Source organism: Acanthochromis polyacanthus, chromosome 16, assembly GCF_021347895.1.
Source record: "Acanthochromis polyacanthus isolate Apoly-LR-REF ecotype Palm Island chromosome 16, KAUST_Apoly_ChrSc, whole genome shotgun sequence".
Lineage (NCBI taxonomy): Eukaryota > Metazoa > Chordata > Actinopteri > Pomacentridae > Acanthochromis > Acanthochromis polyacanthus.
Window position 1 is genome coordinate 27,101,260 of NC_067128.1, and position 25,735 is coordinate 27,126,994.

Genomic DNA, 25,735 nt, shown 5'->3' on the forward strand with positions numbered 1-25,735 from the left:
GTGACTTCGCCTCACACTGAGATTTTGACAAGTACAGGGCATTCACAGGTTTAACAGAGGTGTCGCATGAAAAATCATTCACACTGAGGAACCGCGAGGCACTCTCTTCTGTAACTGTCTCTGTGGCGCAAAAAGAAGAAGTTTTTTTTTTATTTTTATGGAAGGGCTTGTTGTGTACAGGAAGGACAGTGGAGAGAGGAAAGGCATTGAAAGGAGGGAAGAAAGAGTACTTTTCTTTGATGAAATGTGAAGGATTTGATATTCAAGTGGTGGAGGGATGATTTAGCTTCAGACACAGATGTGAAAATGTGGAAGAAAGATTGAAAGTGAAAGCAATATTTAGCCAGGCGTGTTTTTGCCAAAGGCCTAAGCTTGTTCCCATGATCTGAAACGCCTCATACATCTAATGTACGGGTCTGCTAGGGATAGACTGGACAAACCCCAGAGGAAATGGTCAGGCAAAGTCACAGGAAGACAGATGAAAAGGGGATGAGGCAGAGTCTGCTGAAATAGTGTGAAATAACTGGAGCAGTGATGGAGAGGAAGAGGGGAGGAAAGGCTGAAGAAACTACAAAATTCGCTCAGGATTGGAAGTTGGGCCGATTGGACTGCTGGAAAGGTGACTGAGCAGAATACAAGATGATGATGAGACATGAAAAGGAAGGAAAATGGCAGATGCAACGGCAGCGATGCAGATCAAAGGAAGGCATGGATGATAAATAGCAAAATGAAAATTCTGTGGAGGAAAGGTCGAACTTTTCTGAGAACATGACAGAAAAAGTCCTGAAACAGATCAAACTTTTCTAGGAGACGAGTGGCAGCATTCGATACAAATGCAGAAATAGATGCAGAGATCAAAAGAAAAATAAGAAAACTGAGACCGAACAGTCCAAGTGTTTTGTTGTGGGGAAGAGTTCGCACTGTCTTCAGCTGGATTATTCATGTCTTAATAGCAATAAAATAATGATGACATACAACCAGCTTTCCACCTAATGTTCTTGTTACAACTGTTGCTACAGTAGCAGCACTCATTCAATATTTAGCAAACACTTTAAAGGGGATTTAATGTAGAGGACTATACAGTGTGTCTTATTCAGACAATAATGTTGTTATTTAAATGTGACTGTTTGAACTCTGCATCATGATAGCTAGCATTCAGTTTGTGACCAGTACAGTTACTGGTCATGAACTGTACTGGCCAATGCATTAATGTGCATTCAGACATGAAGTTGAACTGGTGGGGTCGCTGAATAAATATGGATGTGACGGCCTTATTTTCCTCCACTATTACTGCACCAAGGAACGCGGCAGTTGTGACGATTGGCTTACGTTTCTTTGTGAATCTGTCTGTCCGTGTGTAACATTACTCAAAAATGGACCAACGGATTTGGATGAAATTTTCAGGGAAGGTCAGAAATGACACAAGGACTACCTCATTAGATTTTGGCAGTGATGCGCTTTATAACCTGGATCCACAGATTTGTTAAAGATTTCCCATTGCGAGATATAGCGGCCAGCATGGCTTCACCGTAACTATGACAACAAGTGAATGCTTTGCCAGTTGCTGGCCAATGCGTGCTGAGGATCACGTGATTGTGATTCTACTACAAATCGACCACTGCCAACTTATCAGAAATGATACAAGGAACAATTGATTAAACTGTGGGGTGTTTCCAAATCCCATCAATTAACGACGGCCGCTACATATTTAGGTCACACAATACGGTATCTGTACATAACGTACACCTGCATAATATATGCCTGTACTCAGCACAAGGTCAGGGAATGAACAGTCTTGGCGAACTACTGTGGTCTCTGAGTGCTTTTCTTGTTTATTGATAGTTCTGGCTAATTGAAACTGCAGCTTTACTTTTATAGTATTGAACATGTTTTCAAATGGTTCAGATAGTATGACACTTATTAAAGGACCTTCCAAAATCTGGGAATATGCGGCTGTCATTGGTTTTCAACTGCAAGAATGCAATTTCCCCCCTAATTGGGTCTTTCAGCCTTTCTGTTTCCATTGCGGTGTAGGATCCCGCATCCATGTACAATTACAAGTGTGCCAAAGCAACAAATGGTAGTTATGAAACATAGGTCCAGGTCTACAGGCATGTAGGAAATACAACAATGGAGATTTTTTTTAATGCTATTTTATATGACAATTTTTACTTTGAATGTGTTGTTAGAGAGGAGAAGACCGCAAGGACACTGAGAAGGCAAAAAAAATGTTTCTTGTTGTTCTCTTTGACTGTAACCAAAGCCGTATGTCCTGTAGCAGTTACTTTCTTTGCCCCAGAAAAACTGCACACAAGTTCCTCAAGTGGAAAACATCAGGAATGTGACTCAGTTTGGTTGTGGAACTATGAACACGGCATGTTATCCATTTACAAGTCATGTACAGCTGTTACTACAACAAATTAGCAGTCTCCTTCTTTCATAGCTTGCGAGCTAAATCAGCACTGCACTGAAAACCGACCAAGTTCCCGTTAGTTATCAGCAGTTCAAGTCCAAGTTTGCCTGTGCAGTGTGTGTGTGTGTGTGTGTGTGTGTGTGTGTGTGTGTGTGTGTATACTGACAGTCAATAGAAACTTTGAGGTAGAAATGTAGGCAGAATTCTACTTGTAGGGGGGTTGTAATTATTCATTGTGGATTTACTGATGATCTAGTGCCCTGGTAGTTGAGATAATGATGAGTTGTCATTTTGTCATGATTCATTGCACATGGGTTGGTCACTTTGCCAAAGTGAACCAAATACACACCAAGCAATACTCAGTGAGTATCTGCACAATTTGAGAATGGGTTTTGAAGGCCTATATAAAGGCCCAAAAAAGGCCACCATTGTTAGTCCAGTGAACAGCATCATGCCGCGTCTATCACATGAACAACGTCTCTGGGCACTGGGTATGGTGGAGGCCGGTTTGAGCTACAGTGATGTAGCCAGGCGTATGGGCTGTTCCCAATCCACAATCAGAAGCCTGGTCCAAAGCATGCGCCGATGGATTGCTGCCTGCATCGAAGCAAATGGAGGCCATACTCGGTATTGACTGTTGTGACTTTGTGTTTGGCAGGTGCCGTTTTCTTTTGTGAAATTCTTTATTTTGAAATCATTCTTGAAACTTTAGATTTTTGTTTCTGTATGCCAATATGCTAAACAAATGATTCATATGAAGAAAATTCAGTTCCGGGCTTCAAAATAAAAGTTATGTTGAAAAATATGGTCTCAAAGTTTTTAGTGACTGTCAGTGTATATAGATATATAATCTCATTAAAGTGAGTACACCCCTCACATTTCTGCAAATATTTAATTCTATCTTTTCATGGGACAACAATGAAGAAATGGCACTTTGATACAATGTCAAGTAGTCGGTGCAAGGTTGTATTACAGTGTAAAGTTACTATCCTCAAAATAACTCGACACACAGCCATTAAAGTCTAAACCACTGGCAACAAAAATGAGTACACCCCAAGTGAAAATGTCCAAATTGGGCCCAAAGTGTCAATATTTTGTGTAGCCACCACTATTTCTAGGACTTAACCCTCTTGGGCATGGAGTTAACCAGAGCTTCACAGGTTGCCACTGGAATACTCTTTCACTCGTCCATGATGGCATCACAGAGCTGGTGGATGTTAGAGACCTGGCGCACCTCCACCTTCCATTTGAGGATGCCCCACAGATGCTCAATAAGGTTTAGGTTTAGAGACATGCTTGACCACTCCATCACCTTTATCCTCAGCTTCTTTAGCAAGGTAGTGGTCATCTTGGAGTTGTGTTTGGGGTCGTCATCGTAGAATACTGAACAGCGGCCCAGTTTCCAAAGGGAGGGGATCATGCTCTGCTTCAGTATGTCACAGTACATGTTGGCGTTCATGGTTCCCTCAATGTACTGTAGCACCCGGTGCCAGAAGCACTCATACAGCCCCAGACCATGATACTCCCACCACTATGCTTGATTGTAGGCAAGCCACACTTGTCTTTGTATTCTTCACCTGGTTGTATTCCTCACATGCTTGACAACATCTGAACCAAATAAGTTTATTTGGGTCTCATTAGACCACAGGACATGGTTTCAGTAATCCATGCCTTTAATCTGCTTGTCTTTAGCAAACTGTTTGCGGGCTTTCTTGCGCATCCTCTTTAGAAGAGGCTTCCTTCTGGGACGACAGGCATGCAGACCAATTTGATCCAGTGTGCACTAACGAGTTGCATGACACAGGGAGAGAAAATGGCTAACCCAATTTGGACATTTTCACTTAGGGGTATACTCACTTTTGTTTCCAGTGGTTTAGACATTAATGGCTGTGTGCTGAGTTACTTTGAGGGGACGGTAAATTTACATTGAATGCGAGCTGTACACTGACTATTTGACATTCTATCCAAGTGTCATTTCTTCATTGTTGTCCCATGAAAAGATAGAATTAAATATTTGCAGAAATCTCACTTTTGTTAGATACTGTAGATATATACACATACATATGATGCTTACAGGTATCAAAAACAAATTTAAAAAAAAATGTGTAAGTTGTGGTCTGTTTCCGTGAACAGTGGACAGTGAGAAAAACATAAAGTGGATGAGACTAACTGAGTTGTGCAGCTTATAAATTGAGGAAAGCCACTGACACAACAGTTTAAACCCTAGGTCAGACATGTTGCATAAAATATATCCTAAATTGCAGCCTTTGTGATTTGCTAATGATGATGTTTCATATTGCAACATTTGCTTTGGAATCAGATGGACATAAAGAAAAGTTAAAAGGAATAAATCAAACTAGACAGCTGATTATCTGGCTTACAAATCCAATAATGTGAGAAATAGGAACAGGTGGACATTCAGAAACACCTGTAAATTAAACTATTTTGAAGATAAAACTACCATGGAGCACACTTGAGTGCTGGCAGTAATTCCTCGCTACAGAAGAAAAGACACAGTTTAGGTAATTATATTACAGTTTATCTTTTTCTTTCGAAGCATGTTTGGCTCACCTGGAGGGTTTTCTAAAACCTGTATGATTGTGTGACTCTTAATTCTATTTTAACCACAAAATAACACCTACTGATTTCTGCTATCTTTATTATCATGGCTTTAGGTAATGCATGTCTCTGGTTTTGAAAATGCCATGATATCTATTAAATACTATGCTTAAATAGAGGACTGGAATAATGTAGTGAAAAGGGTGAATGACATTAAAAAAGGCCAGAAGCTAATCAATGCACAGCATTGTCTAATAAGACTATAAATCCAGCCCAAGACATATCCCTAAAGGTTAAGACAAGTCAAAAAATGACAGAACAAGAAATAACAATTGAATACAGGTTGTGTAGGTGTCAGATTTAGCAGAGCCACAGTGACTTTTTATCATGCTCCGGTGAGTTGGACAAATGAGGAAGCAGCTCATGCTCAAGGTGCCCTAGTAAGACGTCAGGGGGAAGAAATGCATAGGATGATACAATTGATTGTAATCTCAATGAAGCAAACAGTCAACACAGCTTTCTGGCACCAGGCACCGAAGGCTAATGGAGGTGGTGTTCACTGTATAGCTGGGTTGGCTCAGCATCAATCCACGTGTTCATTAACCCCTGCTGGCTCCTCATCCATCATTCTGACTCCACTGTTTCTATTGTTCTTCTGCACAGTGCATATACTCTGGAGGATTAGATGGGAGAATCATTATCCTTGCTTTCCCTTCTTCTTCTTCTTCTTCTTTCTTTACTCCATCTGCCTCTCCTCCAGCATTCCATGTTTAAACCTTGTCAGATAATTGCCAATGTTTGGTTACAAACGTGTGCAGTTTTCAAAGCTTTTTCATTCCTACTCATTATCTGTGTCACTAATGATATTACAAGATGCTGATGGCAGTTTCACAGAACTCACAGCGCAAGTTTTTTTTTTTTTCACATCTTGAATGTCTTAACAACAGGTTTGATTAATGGTAGTGTCTACAGATACGGACCCGTACCCGTAGCCTGTGGCCTACGGATACGGCACTTTCCATTTGCCAGACAGATACAGACCTGTACGTGAGTCTCGCGAGTCAGGAAGCTGCTAACCACTGCAAACTGTTGAAAGGTAAGCAAAGGTTAAGGATAGGGTTAGTGTTAGGGTCAGGTTTAGGGTCTGTACCTGTAGTACCGATGCTACGGGTCTGTACCTCCAGCATCTACCGGGAGTCACGTGACCAGATTTCGCGTATCTGATTGGCAAATGGAAAGTACGGGTCCGTACCTCTAGCAACTACCTTGATTAATAATGATTAGGTTTCCACAGGTTTAATGACTATTCCCATTAACCAGCCCAACATCCAGCATCAGACAAATCATTATTTCTTCCTAGGTATGTTCAGTTTGTGAAAATTTCTCTGGGCCAAGTGATTGCAGTTGACACGGTAAAGCTTGTGAGGATTTGCGGATTTAAAATCAACTGGATTTGCATTGATTTTTCTTCCATGCGAAGTGAACTCAGAAAATCCACTGTTGCTTCATGCATGCAGCAATGGATAACAGTCAGCATTGGCAGTACTTGGAGACGAGTAGCAGCATAGATGATGGACAGGTTGGTGTTCAAATGATAAGTACATATAGATCTCCTTAGGGGTTTAATAAATAATTTATCAAATCAGTTATTCTTCAGAAAATATGTGTAAGCCTCACACCTGTCTTGCTACAGATTAGCCACGTAATCATCTCATTCCTTTCACTTGCAACTTGAGTGTGACGGGATTTGTCACATTGCACAGATGGAATGATAATTGCTAGTATTGCTTGGTACTGCTCAGAGAGAAAGAAGGTAATGTGTTAACTGTGACAGCTAACACGGAGGGGAATGTTGCCTTTTCTTTGTGCATGAGAATGTAACAGGTTATCAACGCTTAAAAAAATCCCCTATGTACACTCTTGAATTACTATAACCTTAACAACAGCAGATACTCACTAGCTGTTGTGGTGGTTCCAGTCAGGGAGGGATATTCTAAGAGTCAGTAGGTAGAGAGTTTTAATAGCAGGATGCCTGCAAATTCCTCCATATTATTCACAGTTTTTATCTCATTTGCACATTGGCAAGGATGGCAATACTTGTTCCTATGACTCACTGTCAGAGACATAGAGACATCAAAACCATAATATTCAACATTAAACTGGTGCTTAGAGTTGGTTACTGAGAACAGATGTGCCTAACAAAAATAAGATCTTGGATGTAAACATGATCTATTTCTATTTACAGAGCACTAATTTGATTTTATCCCTAAAAATTTAATGTGACTTGGTCCTTTGTGAATAATGTTATGAGGGATCAAAATGCACAATAATTTGACCCAGCCCTGTGTACTTTATGCACCTGTATTCTTGAAAACTTTTATAGGATGATTGTTCAGGTGGAAGGCACTTAAGGTTTTTTTAATGGAATGACCCAAATGACATGTAATTACCTTTAATATCCCTGAATGTAGCTTTGCTTTTTCTATACAATGGGGTCACGTAAGAAGCTGTAAACACAATCCCTGACATATTATCACCATGTGAAGTTGCAACATTTTAAATATTAGTAAATAGATTTTTGTTTGCCTATTCAAAAAACAAAAAGTAGCATTACCAATTAAAATTCTTGGTCATAAGATAAATGTCTTCTGGTCATTTTCCTTGTTGTTGGTATCTGGCCCTTTACCTCTTGGATACTGAATTACTATGACCTACTAGTCACTGATAGTTCTTTGTGGGACTGTCACCATAAACAGAAGGCAGCTTTCCACAAACGGAGCTTGGGGCAAACATTTGTACAGCTGCCTTGTAATCAGTACTTTTAACCTTTCTGTTTCCTTTGCAATATAGAATCCAACAGCTTTATTCATGACTTCTACTCTGAGTTTGCTAAAACTATGACAAATAGTAGTAACTGCATGTAAATGTAATACTAAACACGTGTTGTAAAAAAGAACAAGGGAAGGTTCATTAAGTTATTTTAGTTGGTGAACTTTACATTGAAGATGGGGATGTTTCTGAAGAGAAGAGTGCTACTTAACGAGGACATCAAGAGGGAAGAAAAAATGCACTTGTGCCCTCCAGGTTTAATCAATCACTGTCGAGGCCAACGCTGCAGCTTTTCAGGGTCGCTCAGAAGTATCTATCCTGGAGTAGGTACTTTTTCTTTACAAAAACAGCCCTGAACAAGGTTGTACAAGGGCCGCACTTTCAGTCAAAACATGTTTAAAGGTTTTGGCCACAAAGAACAGTGTTGTTTCTGCAATGGAAAATGGCCTATTGTCATTTTTGACAAACTGTGGTCATTTTGTGGGTCTTCATGGGTTTTTCAGCAAGCCTCCAGGTTCATGACAATACCACATTCTGATTAGAGTCATATGGACATTGGCAGAGCGAGATGAGGTTGATAGGTATGCATTTGTAAGAAAAATCCCACCTCTGTACAAACTAGACAGGACAAAACATTCTTAATACAATTTTCTGTCTCTTAAGTTCATTTGCTTTCCCTCTTTCTCTGGTGACCTCTAGTCTGTGGGTATGAAACAAAGATGAACCTTCACAAGGCTGTGTCGATAACAGCCTGCAAGGATGGGAAAGTGAGTGCTCCTGGAATCAATGTTTCCATGGTAATATATCTACTGCCATCGATTTCGGAACAAACACGGACATTGTCCTGCAATAATGTCACTGCAGCATCGTTTCTCGCACCACTCAGAAGATGTTGTCACTTCTGCTGTAGTGATGTGTCTGCATATGTGCTCATTGTCTGTCTTTCATGCCTTGCAGAAAGTCATGACAGGTGACCCATGCACAAAGTGTTCGCAGCATAAAACACTGATTTAGAAATTTCCAAAAGACGAGATTTGCTTCATTTGATCTTGTCACAGGGAAGGAAGGGGTTAACTGGGCCTGCAGGCATCAGGGAAACTGCCTCCTCTAGCTTTCTCCCCTTGCCAAGGTGTTCAGCACAGATACAGGCCGACAATGACAAGAACATGTTGGCGATTAAAACACAAGTCACCTCCCAGCACATGGACAAACAGTGACCGCTGAGAAGTCTGCATGAAACAGGATAGTTTGATGTTTCGCACGAAGTCCTGCAGGGGGGTTAAACAAAAGAGAGAGAAAAGCAGCTCATTCAGTTTTAGTCAGTGACATTGTTTAAAATACAAAGGTTTTCAAAATGGAAATGAGAAACTTAGTCATGCTAACGGTATCAGTTCATGAACCCTTGCATATGGAGTTGTTTGTACTGCATCCAGTCCACGCTGGACACTGTCAATCATTTTTGGTTGCCTCTTTACTTTTCTATCAATTGATTACTAAACAAACAACCTGCTGTTACTAAAAAATGAGTCACAAGCAACAAACCAACACAGGCTTACTCGCACCATACCGTTTTCAACACTCAAATAGATATAACATTTCACATTTCCTCTGATGGATGAAAATTTGATGCATTTCATGTGGAAATTGGGTAGCCTGGTTTGCAATCTTTGCATCCTGTTTGTTGGTTAAAGCTGGTAAACAAACTTACAGATTGCATTAATTATGTCTAGCACTATTGTCAGTAACCATATTAAAGGCAATGTTTGATAATTGGCTTCACACAAGTCAAAGATTTTGCAGAAAATTAAACCAAATTGTGTGAATAATTGAAGCAAGACTTTAAATAATTTAAGTGAACCTCGTAATATTTCAAATTAAAGGGGAGATTTCTCTGATTGTGGATGTTCTTTTCAGTCTTACTAACCTTTACTCTATGTGAAGGCTGCATGAAGGGAAAATCATGTCTTTTGTTGTTCATAACTTCAACTGCAAACTTACATCAGCATACAGAAACATGATAAATTAGGCAGTAGCCACATCTTTGTTCCACTCTCGCTCCCATGCAGACACGAGTACAGCAAGGTGTCATTCCACTAGCAGAGAGAGTCGGCATTGAAACGCACTGTTTATGCTGAATTCAGTATGCCTAGAGTGAAGCAGAGAGTGCCAGCTTGCTGGCTGTTTCTGCCAGCCAACCTTGACTTCAAAGCAGACTGTTAAAGTGAACATCCACATCAAAATAGAACTGGATGTGCACAAACAGAACCCACATTGCCAGAGAATCTTGAGCAGGAAGCACCCTCTGAGCATGTCACAGATTTGAGCTTTGGTCTTGTGGTCTGCACTTCAGGGGCGAATGCTGCTTGTGATGATGACTGACTGAGCAGTGTAAGATCAAGGGGAAGAAATTCCTTTATAGAGTGTATTGTTCCATTAAGGAACATACCAGTTCATTAAGAAGTAGGCCTAATCTTTGTAGTTTCCCTAATGGCAATTGGCACACTTTATGTCCCAAGCTAATTGCTAATATTTGGTAATATGACACCACTGCTAAAAAGATGCTTGTTAGGGCAAGAAACACTAGTACTCAAATGTTTTGTACTAATTTCCAGGTTATCAAGATCATGTTATACAGGTTTTACAATACATTTTGTTTTATGCAAAGCGACACTCTAGCATCAAAGTATTCTAACCTCTTGACTGTGCTCACCTTTGGTATTTATTTCCTGACTAGTGCAGTTCCCGCTGTCATTGGTTAAATCTGATGTTTACAGACAGATTTCTTCTAAAATCTATTGTTTGATCAACAGCAGCATATATTTTGCAGTTGAGGATTTTGCCTAGTCACAGAAATTCCATCCGCAAACAAGCAAAGGCCAACGTGAGGACTGAAAGAGATTCATCCTCGGGTCCCAAGCAATACACTAACCAAGATTGAAGTGGATTGAATATCTGGTTGTTGAGATATGCAGAGAACACACATACACAGATTTCTTGACCTACTAGTAAGACAAAGTAATAGGAATATATTGTATACCGATTTTGCAGCCTGATCTCCATGGGTATAGCTGAGCTTCTCCCCAAAACCCGGCTTAAGTAAACCTTGGTGTCCTTGATCTAGGATGAGTAGCTTTTGTTCGAAGCTGCCACTCTTCAGGGTCCTTGAGTCGTTCTTGCTCCGACTCCTTGCCTAAGAACCATTTGCTTTATAGCCAATTCTCTTCCCAGGACTGACCTCAGGAGAGTCGATACCTGATCCAAGCAAGGCAGCCTTCTTCTGAAGTTGCTAGTCCTTCAAGGTTTTTGAATTGTTCCTGTTCTCTCAGTGTCATGTCTCAGTGTTGGGTGCATAAACTCCTCTTGGGTGATGAGGTGGCAATATTCAAAGAAGAACCTGTTGGTGAAACTCCTAATTTACAGGTCAATTAAAACTATATTTTGATGATGCCACCAATACAAGCAATCAAACTAAACTCCCTTTGCAGGATGGCTGGCTTCATCCTCAGACGCTTAGACGGATCTTTAAGTAGACCCTTCAGGTTGAACCAGTTGAGGTGAATCATCTTGGAAACAACTTAGGAAACTGCTTGGACACTTCCCTGTGGAGTAGAACCTGGGGCAGCTAGCATGTCATCTAGACTAGTAATGAGGATGAGCTGGATTAATCTGAGTTGCTTTGCATTATGTGCTGCCACTTCTACCCCTACCTAGACGGTTCAGTGCTATCATGACTAACAGAAATGACAGAAATAAAACCCAAGTTTGAATGATACCTTAAGCCTGACATCCAAACATGTAGTCTATAATGCTCATCTCATGTGGTGCACATAGGGATGTGTATGTGTGTGTGTGTGTGTGTGTATATATATATATATATATATATATATATATATTTCTGCAACACATTCATGTATATGTCTCTGTGGAAGTGTGTTCCTGTGCATGAATACACACAGCGGTTCACTGTAGGCTTGGATTTATGCAACCATGAAGGCTGTGTGTGTGTGTGAGTTCCCATCACCCATGAGGAACAGCCTGAGGGAAGTTAACACACTGTAACAGAGCAAGGCAATGAGCCAGGATCACTATTAGGATCCATGGGGAAATAACATGTAAAGAGCTGCCTGTCGTTGCTGGGGTGAGCCCAGGGAAATAACCCAGGATTGGTGCGAACCTCTGATGTTAATTCCCCGCACACACATTCACATGTACAAACACACACGCCACTGCCTCTTCTGTTTCTTGCTCACACAACACACAATGCATGGATAGTATTTTCATACCACACAAAGAGTAATCCAATTTTACATACTCTCCATACACAGAAAGTGATATACTCATGCTGCGCTCACATCTCACAATTCCCCCATGGTGTGCACACACTGGAGACACAGAGAGTATCATATGCGCAGATACACTGAGCGACACACTCGTATCTTTTCCTGCAGTATCTCTCTGGCTCTTTCATACTCACACACAGTTCCCTCCGGAGGCCCAGCTAGTCAAGCAATGACATCTGCCTTTGTAGTGCAATTGCTTCTGTTGCAGCATATGCAACATCATTGGAACTGTTGCACCGTTTCTCTGCTGTTCCTTATTACTTGACTTTGCAATCATCAAGAACTATCCCATGACGCAGCAGTGGGTGGATGGTGGGATCTAACAACACAGATCCAAGAGAGTCTCATTTCTATTATATGCAAATGTTGTGCCTTGTGGGCAGAACTGTTTCAACATTTTAACTGGAGCAGATTGTGTTAATGATGGCAAGACTGAAGAGTCAATTCCAAAATGGTAGAAGTGTTTATGTAATGCCTCCAAGTAAGAGGCACTTAAAAAGAGCTGTGGTTACATGTAATGTCCATGTCAGGGGCAATTTTCTTGCCTGACATTGCAGCAGGTGGCTGCAGTAAAACTGGGATATAATGAATCTGATGTCTCAGGGCAGCTTCACCATGAGGTTTACACTACATGTGTGGCTTTAAGTGAAGTGTCTTGACAATTATTGGATCAATAGCCATTAAGGTTTACACAAACAGTTGAGCCCGTAGTTAATGGATGCTACTGACCATGACATTTTATATATAGCCACTAGCAGGACAAATTTTTACTTATCTGAACAAAATCTCAACAGCCATTTAATGAAATATCGTACAAACCTTCAGGATTTTCTGACTTTCGTTCTTGTTGACACCTGTGGCTCCAACTCATACAGAGTATTAACCGTCTTGAAAGTTTTCCCTTTTTATTGCTTTTCAATGTTAAATTATAGTCAATTTATAGAAAGTTATTCTTTAATGTGAAAGCGAAAACAAAGTTAAACAAAGTAATGTAAATTGTTTAAAATATAAAATGAAAAATGAGTAATTGCATAAATATTCACTTCCTTTAAAGTGACTCAAAGAATTCAACATAGGTTCAGCTTTTTGATGCCAGAAGTCACACAGTTATGAAATGGAGGTCGTCTGAGTGCAATGAATGTGTGACAAGTGACTGTAGTATAAAGACACCTGTATCTGGGAGGTCCGGTCACTTGGGAATCAGTACTCTTGGCTATTACTACACTATAAACAAAAGATAACTCCAAGGAACTCAGAGAAAAGGTTACTGAAAAGCATCAGTCGGGGAAGGAATAAAAAAAGTCCAAATCACTGACTGTTTGGAGTACAGTTAAATCATTTATTAAGAAATGAACGGATATGACACATGCACAAATCTTCCTAGAGCAGACTCTCCTCAACAACCAAGTGCCTGTGCAAGAAATAAACTAGTGAGAGGGCCACCAAGACACCTATGACTCCTCTGAAGAAGTTATAGGCTTCCACAGCTGAGATGGGAGGGACTGTTTATAGAGCAACTGTTGCTGTTTTTTCACCAAAGAGTTGCAGATTAGTGGCAACCAGAAAACCAGTGCAGAAAATCAGTAATATTAAATCGCAACTAGAATTCACAAGAAGGCATGACTGTGACTTTAGAGTCAAGCCGAAGAGGATTCTTTGGTCTTATGAGAAAAAAAAAAATTGAGCTTTTCAGACTAGACAGGTTGTTTGGCATGGTGGTGGCTGCATCATGATGTGGGGATGCTTCTCGGCAGCAGGTTCTGGAAGGCTTGGTAAGGTGGAGTGTAAAATGAAAGCAACAAAGTATTTTTTAAAAAAAAACTGCAGGAGTCAGTCAGATAACAGGGACTTGGGAGAAGATTTGTTTTCCTGCAAGACAATAACCTGCAGCATACAGCCAAAGCCACATGGAAATAGTTTACAGACGACAGGGTTAATGTTTTGCGGTGGCAGTGTGAAAGCCCAGACATCAATCCAATTAAAAAAAAAAATTGGCTGGACTTGAATCAGGCTCTTCACTCAAGATCCCTGAGCAGCCTGACACAGCTTGAACAGTTTTGTCTCTTTTTGCTGCTCTCGGTGCTGTGAGCTTCTGTTATATGCAGCCCTGAGCGCTGACTCACAGGGATTTCTAGTTTGTGGCTGGTTGGCAAGTGTGAGTCGCTGCAGTTTGGTGTTCTGTTTTAGCTTGATAACATTTTGTGTACAAGCTGAATACTGCTTATATTTGAAATACGATGGTTTGGACATGACTTTTTCTTTTTAGCTGTTTCTCTTATGAGCAACAATCATGAGGTGTGAAGTATGCCTTCATGGATGTCTTTATGTCCTTTATGCACTTCATGTTTGCTTTTACTTTCTTTTGATGGTGTTGCTTTTATTTGCTAACTTGCAGTACTTGGGCTGTTCTCTGCTGTCACCAGTGTTGGGCACGTTCCTTTTAAAAAGTAATTAGTTATAGTTACTAGTTACTTCTCCCAAAAAGTAGCTGAGTAACTGACTTACTCCACTATAGAAGTAACTAGTTATCAGGGAAAGTAACTATTGCATTACTTTTTTTTCAATTTAAATATGTTTAAGAATTTGGATATTTTTCTAAGCAAGTTTCACAAGCCAGTTGCATAGAGTTACATACTGTATTCTAATTCTTCAAATCCCCTTTTGAGGTCGGCATTGATTTTTAGCTATTTGGCATCAATTGTAATATCTGAACCATAAGCTGCTACTTTTTTCATGTTTGCGGCTTATACAATGATGCTGCCAATTTATAGATTTTACGGTCTAACGAGCTTCATGCCGCCAGTACGTTTAGCCTCGTCACATCAGACCAATGAAGTTATCGAACAGGTCACAGTGAACCAATGAAATTGTTCAGATTAAATAAACGCACTCACACTAAATTTTTCAGATCAGTCATTTTGTGCTTCATGCACACACACAGAAATGCATATGATGCAGCTTTTAAGCTAAAGGCAATCAATCTGCCTGTCGAAGAAAGAAATAGAGCTGCTGCACGTAAGCCTGGCATCAATGAATCGATGGTGAGCATAAACAGCTTGTTTCATGCTTGCCGCGTCCGCGAGGTCCGTGCAGCTCCATGCGGACGAATTGTGTCATTTTAGCTCCTAGCAGCAGAAATTCAGAAATACAGGCATTTATAATATTCATCACACAGAGACCACCGTGATATCTCAGTTTTGAACAGTTCATGGCATGCAGTTAAAACTAGCTGCTGAAATGCAACTATTCAGTAAAATGCCATGTTGTAAGTGGTGTAAACAATGACAGACTTCTTCTACTCTAGGATAGTACTTGCGTAGACTAGGTAGTTGTGTGCTTGCGACACTGCCCCCTGCAGTTTGGGAGCAGACACCGCATGGAGTATAAAGTCACACACGGAGTCTCCAGTAGATTTCCAAGCATCTCGTTTCCACTTGGCTCGTTCATGCACATGAACTACCGTGTTTTTCTTTTTAAATTTAGTGGGTACTTCTTGTATTCAGGTGCGCTCAATAGTCCAGAAATGAAAGTATGTATTTTGCCAATGAGGTCTCTGAAGGAGTCTGAGTCAACTATTGAATGGGAGCATGTTCTCAACAATATACCTATCTCATCATTCCATTCAGTTCAGTCTGTATCACGTGTCTGTGAAGCTGGAGCCAAAAAAACAGCTTTAGCTGCTTGGACGGCGTGGCACCGTGTCCTTTGTTGTTAGCAAAGCTGACGTTAGCCCCACCTATCCTTCTATCATCATCAGCAGTGTCAACAACAGTGTTTTAGGCCTGTAGTTTCGTAGGAGCATGTGCCGTTGAGATTTGCTTCATTAGATTAGAGTTGCTTACAATCGAGGTGGACAAATACTTCGCGGACATAATGTACGTTTTTGCCTTTTACCTCAGGGAGAATAAAGTAGTGTCTGTACTTCCACTTGGAAAATGCCCACTTACCCTCCGGACTCACCATTCCTGCAGCCTCTCTCTGCTAATTTGGGTGAGTGTAAACTGAACACTGCCACTGGTTGGCTTACCGTGAAAGCTTACTCTATCGTAGCCAATCATTATCACTTATGCAGTTGTCTCGCCCCTCCCTACTCCTTCACCTAAATAAACAAATAAATAAGCAGACAAACAGCTTTGCAGTTTCTGTGGCTGAGAGCCAAGTCCAAATACAAGGGCTTCAATGAGTAGCTTTACTGCATAACGCGCCCCATTTAATCGTCAGTAACAGTGTTGTGACGATGGAAATAGTAATTGGTTAGATTCCCCGTTACTGAAAAAAATAACGCCATTAGTAATGCCGTTTATTTTGACACCGTCACTGGCTTTCACACAGTAGTATCCCATGCCAGTCATAAACATTGTTAATGTCTAAGCAAAATCATCGTCAGGTCGCTTTTGGTTTGGGAAGGGGTCAGCAACCCCTAGTAATTACGAGTACACTGATATAAACTCTTGAGAAGTCTTTGCTATGGACACTGGTAATTTTCTTTTATTATTTGGTAATGTCAGAATAAATTGAAATCTTTTCCAAGGGATCACGGAGAGTCACGATATTATCTTTATAATAACACCATGCAGAAGCTCACCCGTTATATTATTTATTTCCATGCTTAAAGGTGTGGTAAAAGATTTTGTGCCTAAATTATGTGTTCCCGTGCAACCAATGTAAATAAAATGCCACAAAAACGGTACCCAACATTACATGAAAGATAAAAAAATACATTCCTCCATAACTCAAGCAAGTATATATGCTTTTTAGAGCAACAATACAGTTTGTACAAAATCATGTGACATTAACCATAAACAGTTTCAATAATTCCATGACACACATATTTTAAGGCTAAGTGAAAAGTCTTGGCAGTCATTGACGTTGCTACAGATATTGATGCCTCTTATTAAAATGCTTAGAATTACAACTGTACTTATCTTGCTGTGAAATGCCAAAATTTCTGCTGCGAAGAAAGATCACAAGGAACAACATTAGCATTCTGATGTTAACATAGTGCTAAAATTCCTTAAAATACGGCTTCACAAAGAAGTAGTTGTATGTATAGCCATTAAAAGTACTGTACTCTGTAGGTCCATGTTAAAGTAACATCTACATGAATGCAAGGTTCCAACGTTTCCCAGAAACTCACTGCATTGCAATAAGATGAAAGTTTCTCAGTGTTGTTCATGCAACCAATCAATGGGTTTAACCCATTAAACTTCAGTGTACCGCCGGTGGTACACTTACTAATTTGCATAGGAATTTAAAGAATGTCCGAAGGCTGCAAACGTGATTATACAAACACTATATGCCGATGGAAAGCTTAGATTCTCATGAATCCGCTGGTATAAACCACTTTCAGATGTGATTACCACAGCGGGTAATATAAACACATTTGTCCGACAAACAACGAATATCCATCCATCCGTTCTCTATGCACGGCTTCAACGTACACAGCGCGACTCACATTTCTGGGTTCATTATTACACACAGATGAAAATATTCCACAAAAAACGGCCATAATCCAACCTTGGACATCCAGACGAAACAAGCCAGTAAGATATTTTGTCCAAAACATGTCTTGAAGTCGGTATATACTCCACGAATAGGTCGTTTTCAAGGAAATGCACCTCGCAATGCGCGTCCAATATTCCCTGTATTTCTCATCATATTTTTTTATTTACAAATAGAATATTAGTGATTTTTTGTACTGAAAATGGCTGGAATTGACTGCAACTTAAAGGGTTAATGTTGTGACTATTCTGTCTTGTTAAAAAATGCTGATTCCTAAAACAGCTAAGCTCTAGCAAACTTTACTTAGATAAACAGTACACATAAATAGTCTACTACAATGTATTCATAGCAGCAGGACAGTGTTTGTTTATTGACTTAGAATAAACTACAGTGGCCTTGCTTATGGCCACTTTATTAAATGTCAACAGCATGGTTTATTGTAGTGTCATTTAATAGTTTTTGGATGACAATAAAGCTCTAAGCCAATGAAATATAATATATCAGTCTGTGGATACACATACTGCACATTATGATAGGATACATTCATTACTTTGGTTTGGGTATTATTAAAATATAGTACACCACGATTAATTCCTGTTATTAAACAGAAAGTAAAGGCAACCTAATAACACTGTCTTCTGCAGCCAGGCTTGGTACATAAATCTTCACTACAGGCTGTTGGCAATAATGATGCTCTTTCACTGTGAGAAATTTTGTACTTCGCTGTCCCTCTATCTCACTGATTATACAGTCATCACTTCTTTTTCTCTCTCTCTGTGTCAGATAACAGCTTTTGATGAGCTCCAGGCTGACTTCAAGGTGCCTATCGATCAGGGCAACCCACTCCATGCGGTAGGTTTGCTTTCCTTTTTCATTTTTATTCATGCTGCCAAACATTTTCTCTACATTTTTCTTTAATGATTGCAAAAACGCCATGCACGTTACGACAGAACACTACAACAGATTTTCTGTCTTTTCCGGTCCACATTTCTGTACCTTCATTCTGTGTCTCTCTCCATAAATTTTAAATCAAGCAGCTGGCAACATGCTAGTTTTGTATGCCCTCTACTTCTTACTTCCTGGCTGACAAGCAGACTCTTATTATAGGACTTAAGGCCAAAGCATTAAGTATGAATGACTCATCTTTTACAGAAAAAGAAAACCCTTGAATCCAAATATAAATAAAATAGAAGTGACAAGCCACAAACATAGATGAATCAGAATCTACAGTTAGTTTGATCCTGTACATGACAATATTAACACTTAGCAGTCCAAATGCTGGTCATTTTTTCTCATTTGCAGTTATATCAATGGATAGGCAAGCACAAGAATACAGCATCAAGATGTTGAGATTGTTTGTCGCTAGCTTGGCAGTGCATTACCTTGAGTGGAGCTGAGACAGGTCATGAACTGTCCTAAGCCCAGTTACGTAACTGTCACTCTGAGCGGCCACACCCTTACATTGCATAATTTCAAGTCTTTATACATTTTAAACAGGTGAGTTATATGAAAATGTACCACCTGGACAGCCATCACAAATGGGAAAATTCCCTATAGAGACCAAAACAGTTTTTGTACCAGGCTGCAAGTATGCTTATATATGCTATGAAGTTGGACATTTTAACATGGATCTTTATGGGGATTGTCTCGCTTTTGGAGACAGCCTCAAGTGGCCATTTAAGGAATGACAGATTTGTATTTTTTCCATTTTTATGGTTGCATAAAAATTTGTAAGCTAATCGCATATGTGCAGCTTTATCCATGGACCTAACATTTGTGGTAACTATACGCAACTACTGTTGTGCTCATAAGTTTACATACGCTGGCCAAATTTACGAAATATTGTCCTTTTATTTTTTAGCACATATGTTTGTTAATGGAAACATTTTTCTTTCATTTAGGGCTGGTGTTCAGACAAAGCTATTTATTTTCATGCAATTGTATTTGCTCTGATCATTCATGTTTTCATTAAAGAATGGAGCACATTTTATAAATTCTGTATGAGCACAACTGTATAGTCAGTGTCTCACAATGTCAGTGTATAAATAAAAGCTGTAATCATGCTTCAAATTGCTCTCCATGCTGTTCTCAGTATGGGGAAAAGATATACATTTCTGTGGCGAATAAAGCAAAACAACAAAGGACTACATTTTCTTTCCTTTAACCCTTGGATGCATGGCCAACCAATACCTACACTCTTCCATGGGTGGGGTCAAAAATGACCCCAATTGAAATCAATGCATTTTTGCAATAAACTTGAGACATTTCTTTCATGTTGGTTAGACATTATATATTTTGTTCAACAAAAGAGTATTTTCAGTTTTGATATGTTCTTTCTTCACTTTTAATTCAAATTTTATCACATAACAATCACTGAAACGGTATCAAAACATGTTTAATCTCCCTCCGTATTTTAAAACAGACAGAGGGACACATAAAGGAGGTTGATTTCCAGGCAGCCTGACATCTCCAGGTGGACAATAGTCTGAGTCCTCTACATCTGAGATGTCAGATCCTGAGTCAATGCCTCCAATAGGCTCTTCATCCCATTCATCCATGATAAAATGGTTTTACCTTATATTATACACTGCCTGTCCAAAGAAAAAAGGTCACCACTTGGATTTAACTAAGCAAATAGGAGCTGTCCATTGGATAATTATTGCAGTGATGAATACGTTTCAGCAGACAACAACTTACTCAACTCGAGATGATGCAGTGAGTAGCTTCTCATTTCTGAAACAACCATGTCAGAAGACATATCCTGTAGTCATGGAAAGGATGTTAATTTGTTTCAAAAGGGTCAAATTATTGGCCTGCATCAAGCAAAGAAAACAACTAAGGAGATCGCTGAAACTACTAAAATTGGGTTAAGAACCATCCAACGCATTACTAGAACCTGAAGTATAGTGGTTAACCATCATCTTTAAGGAATGAATTTGGTCAGAACAAACTCTTAGATGATCGTAGGAAATCAACAGGTGAATTCATGGTGGTGTTTAATCGTGAAAGTAAGAGCATGTGCAGTGCAAAGGGAACTCAAAGGATTGGGACTAAACAGCAAGCACGTCAGTAAACTTTATTTCTATAGCACTTTTTACAGAAAGGAAGTGCTTCACAATAGAATGCAAAATGACAACAATATAAAACAACACATAAATACACATGACAACATGATGCTAAAATACAGTCAGCCAAAAGCTTGTCTAAATAGCAGGGTTTTCAGCTGACTTTTAAAAGAGTTGACTGAATCAGCCAGACGCAAGGACCACGGTAAAGCATTCCACAAACGAGGAGCAACGACCTGAAATGCCAAATCATCTCTAGTTTTGTAGCGAGCTTTTGGTACAATCAGAAACTTTTGTTCAGAAGATCTGAGTGACCAACAAGAAGTGCATGGAATTAAAAGATCATGAATGTATTGTGGAGCTTGTCCATGTAATGCTCTAAAAGTAATGACTAAAATTTTAAAATAATCCGGAATTTAACAGGTAGCCAGTGTAAGGCAGATAAAATTGTAATCAGATGATCCCACTTACGAGCTCCTGTCAAAAGCCTTGCCGCAGTGTTCTGAATGATTTGCAGATGGTTCAAAGAGCTCTTATTAAGGCACATAAAAAGAGAGTTGCAGTAATCTAATCGCAAGGGGGAAAAAGCGTGGATGATCATCTCAAGGTCTGAGCTTGATAAAATATTCTTAATTTTGGCAATATTTCACAACTGGAAGAAGCGATTTTTCACCAGCTGGCTTGAATGGGTCTCCATTGACATGGATTTGTCAAAGAACACCCCAAGGTTTCTGATGCTCGGCTGAACCGTGGCGCTCAGAGCCCCAAACTTGATGTGAGAGATTTTGTCATCAGGGGCAATGATGACAACATTTTTTTAACATTCAACTGAAGGTAATAATCTATCAACCACTCACAAATAGCAGACAGACAATCAAACAGGTTGTTAAACACTATAGCTGAATGTCATAAAACAGCTGTGTAGCTTTAAGAAAACCACTCATTGGTGAGGCAAATCAGAAAAACAAAGGTTTCAGTTTGCTGGGTAGCATAAAGATTGGACTCTGGAGCACTGGAAGTAGATCATGTGTTCTGATGAGTCCAGACTTCAAGTGATGGGTGCATCAGGCGGAAGAAGTGATGCACTCACCATGTCTAGTGCCTACAAGCCTGTGGGGAATAGGGTTATGATCTGGGGTTGGTCAGGTTCAGGTACAGTGTAGATCATGTCTTTATTAGGGCTGCAGTAACAACTCTGTATGTCTACATCACTGGGGGCACTGCTAATGCTGCAGCAAGATCATAATAGGCTGCAAAATTGAATGACATCTTCAAATACACACTTTCTGATCTATTTTGTGGGACTCCAGACACACTGTGGATACATAATGACGTTCAAAAGCAATTAAAAACTGGATTTTGCATAACATGGCTCCTTGAACCATTTAACATGTCATTTTAACACTGTAAAATGACACAACAAGCTTAAAATGCGTATGACATTTACCTAAAGTGACTTGCTGTTTATGTAAAATCTCATATCACATTGTTCACAACTACACTGTTTCATCCCTATGTTTGCGCAAACACCTATATTTTCACAACCTAGTCAGGTTTCATGATTTCTACCTTGTGTTTGTTACTCTTGAATAGTATTTTTCCTGCACAGGTATTGCTTTTTGAGTCCAACAAACCCTAGTATAGCATTTAGAGTATTTTACTAAAGAGTCTTCAATGGCTGTTCTTGCATAATATTATCAAATCATCGTTTGCCAACAAAAGGCTCCCAGTTGACTTCATTATGTTGTTATTCCACCTGTGTTATAGCCTAGTTATAAATTAATTGTAACAAAATTTACTAATTGATAAAAATCCTCAAATTTATGCTTAATCATTTTCTAGGTTGATCTGACAATCGGCACCTGCACTCAAACAGATTTTAACTTTGTGTTCTGTATCATTTCTTGACATATTGTAATGAATACACATTGTGTACATCAGCACTCTGTTTTATTTCCCAGGGTTTATACATATGAAGTTTCCAGAGAAGTAGCATCTTATCATATTTGCTTCCCTGCATTAATACACTTTGCTACAGCACCCTGACTTCCTTAATCTGGTCCATCTGGTGGGTGTCACACAGCTGACATGATGGAAGCCAAATAGCATGACCTTGTGCAACGAAGATGGCATGTGTGGCACTTAAATGGGATGTCAGTGGCCAAAGTATGATGGATCGATGTGGGACCAACAAGTTTCAGCCCTCTAACAAAGGCTTTTTAGAGTTGCCTTTGTAGATTCTTCCTCATTTCCCCAGTTCATCCCTGATATGATTGAAAGGCTTTTTCGAGCTAATGCAGGGATTTATGTATTTAGAGCTACTGTGTATCCAGTGTGCTATTTAAGTAGGAACATTTATTTTTTTCGGCTTACATAATATTATGTTTCAACAATAGCCAATTCATAAGTTAATACAGCAGCTTACACATACATGCTCAGCTCTCCCAGGCTGTCCGATAAATAAATCTGATGTCCAGTGAATATTAAGTAGCCGCTTTCTGACAGACCATGTTTTTCCGTTTATGCATGTAAATGCATAAATGTATTCATGTATGTAAGTGTAATGTGAAGAGTTTTTACGCGTTTGTGTCACGCCCCTCTGGCTGCAACGAGCCGGCTCATCAAGATAATGATGAGCGGCTGTGCTGAGTGCGCAGCCAGCACGAATGAACAATCAGCGCCATTGTTCTGGTTCATTGTTCCATCACCCTTGCCCTACGACGCACTCCGCCTTCATCCCTGCTCTCCGTTCATCGTCTCCGGCACGCCACTTCCCGGACTCTGTTCCCCCTCTAGACTATTTGCCTTTAAGGCCCGGTCACACCGCCCGAACTTTGCTGTAGCGTTCCTTGAACGGTAGAGAGGGGGGGGCCAAATTTCGACAATGCTCGTCACCGCACACAAAATGGGGAAAAAAATCGAAAACACGGGCGTTGGCTTAGCGGTGCACCGCTGAAGCCGGTGTTGCTTTAGCGTTGGTTTAGCGGTAGCGAGCGTTGGTATAGCGGCGTTCTGCGCATGCGGGCGTTGGCTCGGCGGGGGTATAAAGTTGGTTTAGCGGCATACCGCTTGTGACTACGAAGCTGAACGGATCGTTTTGATACAAGTTCTGATAGATTTTTGATAGAAGTCGATAGTTGAAGTTCATCATGCCACGTGGACAAAAGAAGAGGAAGGCTGGTGAAGGCAAGGCAGCAGCCTCCAAGAAGATCATTGCTGAGCAGGCAGCTGAAGCAATGGAAGGCTCGTGGATCCTCATTTCTCAGCTCCACCATCAGCTTGTCATACTGTCCATGTTCAGGCCTTCTCAGTATCCACTGTCTGACCCACACAACTCTGTCTCTCCTTCTTCTCTCTCTTCTCCTTCTGTCAACAGCTTGTTGCAATCTGAGGAGGTTCTGATTCTGCTGCTGGACTAGTGCACCAATCATAACAAGTCTCTCAGCATCCATGGTGATACAGGTTTACTGTATCTTTGAGCAAATTCGATATAGATGAGGTCTGAACTCAACGGCAGCTCGATTCCAAATGAGCTCCTGGTCCATTTCTCCCCGTATTTATAGCCAAATTCTGGTCCTGCTCCGACACCTCTATACCAACGCCAAACCAAAGTTTATCACCGCCATGGATCACTGCTTCAACGCCCAACACCGTTCCAGCAACCCCGTGTCCGCTCGTAAAATGCTTACGACCGCTCCACCGAAGTTTGTGCAATGTTTAATCGCCGCCCGGGCAACACTGGCGAAGCAGCGGTGGTTCAGCGTTCAAGATTTCTGCGTTGGCCTAGCAGACTCAAGCGTCCACGAACTTGCGTCTAGCGGTGCCAAACTTTGACTGGGCATTGGTGGAGCGGGGGTGAACTTTGCCGGGGCGGAAAATTGCCCCCTCCTCACCACTCACAATATTTTGTGCAGCTCAAAACTTTTGGAGCGGTAGGAAGGCCCCTCCAGAAACATCAGCAGTGGCCGAGCGTATACGGCGTTGCTTTAACGGGGGCCAACTTCTGTTAAACGGTGGTGAACGGTTACGAGCGGTGATGAATTTTTTTTCACCGTTCAAGGAACACTCCAGCAAAGTTCGGGCGGTGTGACCGGGCCTTTACCTACCCTCGCCACACTCTCTTCTTCAGTTCCATCAGTTCTGCCCGCTTCTGCTTTCCCCAGTCCTGGACATTCCGTGAGTCTCCCTTCACCCGTAATTTAGTTTTGTTTTATGCTTAGTTTAATTCGGCCTTCGGGTCCGCCCTTAGTTTAGTTCAGTTTAGTGTATTTTTCCCCGTCACTTCCTTCCTGCTTCAGTTTACGAGTTATATATATATATATATATATATATATATATATCTGTATTAAATCGTTATTTAATTCATCTATCTGCCTGCCTGCCTGCTGCTTGAGTTCACCCACCCAGTTGCGTGACAGAATGAACCAGCCATAAGTGAACCCAGCAGGCCTCAGGTTAGACCTTTTTCTTTTTTCACCCACCATGTCAACCTCCGATCTAGATTCTCCATTCTGGGGAACCCGGCTGGTGATTAAGCCGCCCTCCAAGAAATGGCGTGGTCCCCAGGGGAGAGGCATGCAGCCCCCACCTTTTTCTATTTCCTCTCACGACCTATGTGATTTTTTGTTAGATCGAGCTCTCGGTTTTGACGCCCCCAGCCCTTATCTCTACAGTCAACCCAACCCTGTTCCTCAGTCAGTCAGTCACCAAGCAACCTGGCAGCCATGGGCGCGCCGCCAGAAGTCGCCGTGGCTCTCTGGATCCCGTATTTGCAATTTCCCACACCGATTCCCCTTTGCCTGTCCACATGGGGGCCATCTTCCTGTCTTCTGTTCCCCAAGACCAGATCCCGACCCAGTCCTCTGTTCCCAGAACCAGTCCTCTGACCAGCACAACCTGACCTCCACTTTTCCCAACCCGAATCAGGTCCAGTCCTCTGCTCCCCAGAACCAGACCTCGAACCAGCCCTCGGTCCTCCAGATCCAGATTCAGACACCGACCCAGTCCTCTGATCCCAAGAACCGCCC

General features: G+C 40.8%; 1 protein-coding gene and 1 long non-coding RNA gene across 2 annotated transcripts in view; one reads left to right on the forward strand and one right to left on the reverse strand.

Moving 5' to 3' along the window:
* Positions 1-25,735, reverse strand: part of LOC127537692 (uncharacterized) — a 185,308-nt gene that overhangs the window by 81,598 nt on the left and 77,975 nt on the right. The window lies entirely within an intron of this gene.
* The window catches only part of cnih3 (cornichon family AMPA receptor auxiliary protein 3), a 118,377-nt gene that overhangs the window by 8,375 nt on the left and 84,267 nt on the right, over positions 1-25,735 (forward strand). The window contains 1 exon segment of the mRNA XM_022216162.2: positions 18,427-18,495. Within this exon segment, the coding sequence (XP_022071854.2) occupies positions 18,427-18,495 (69 nt within the window).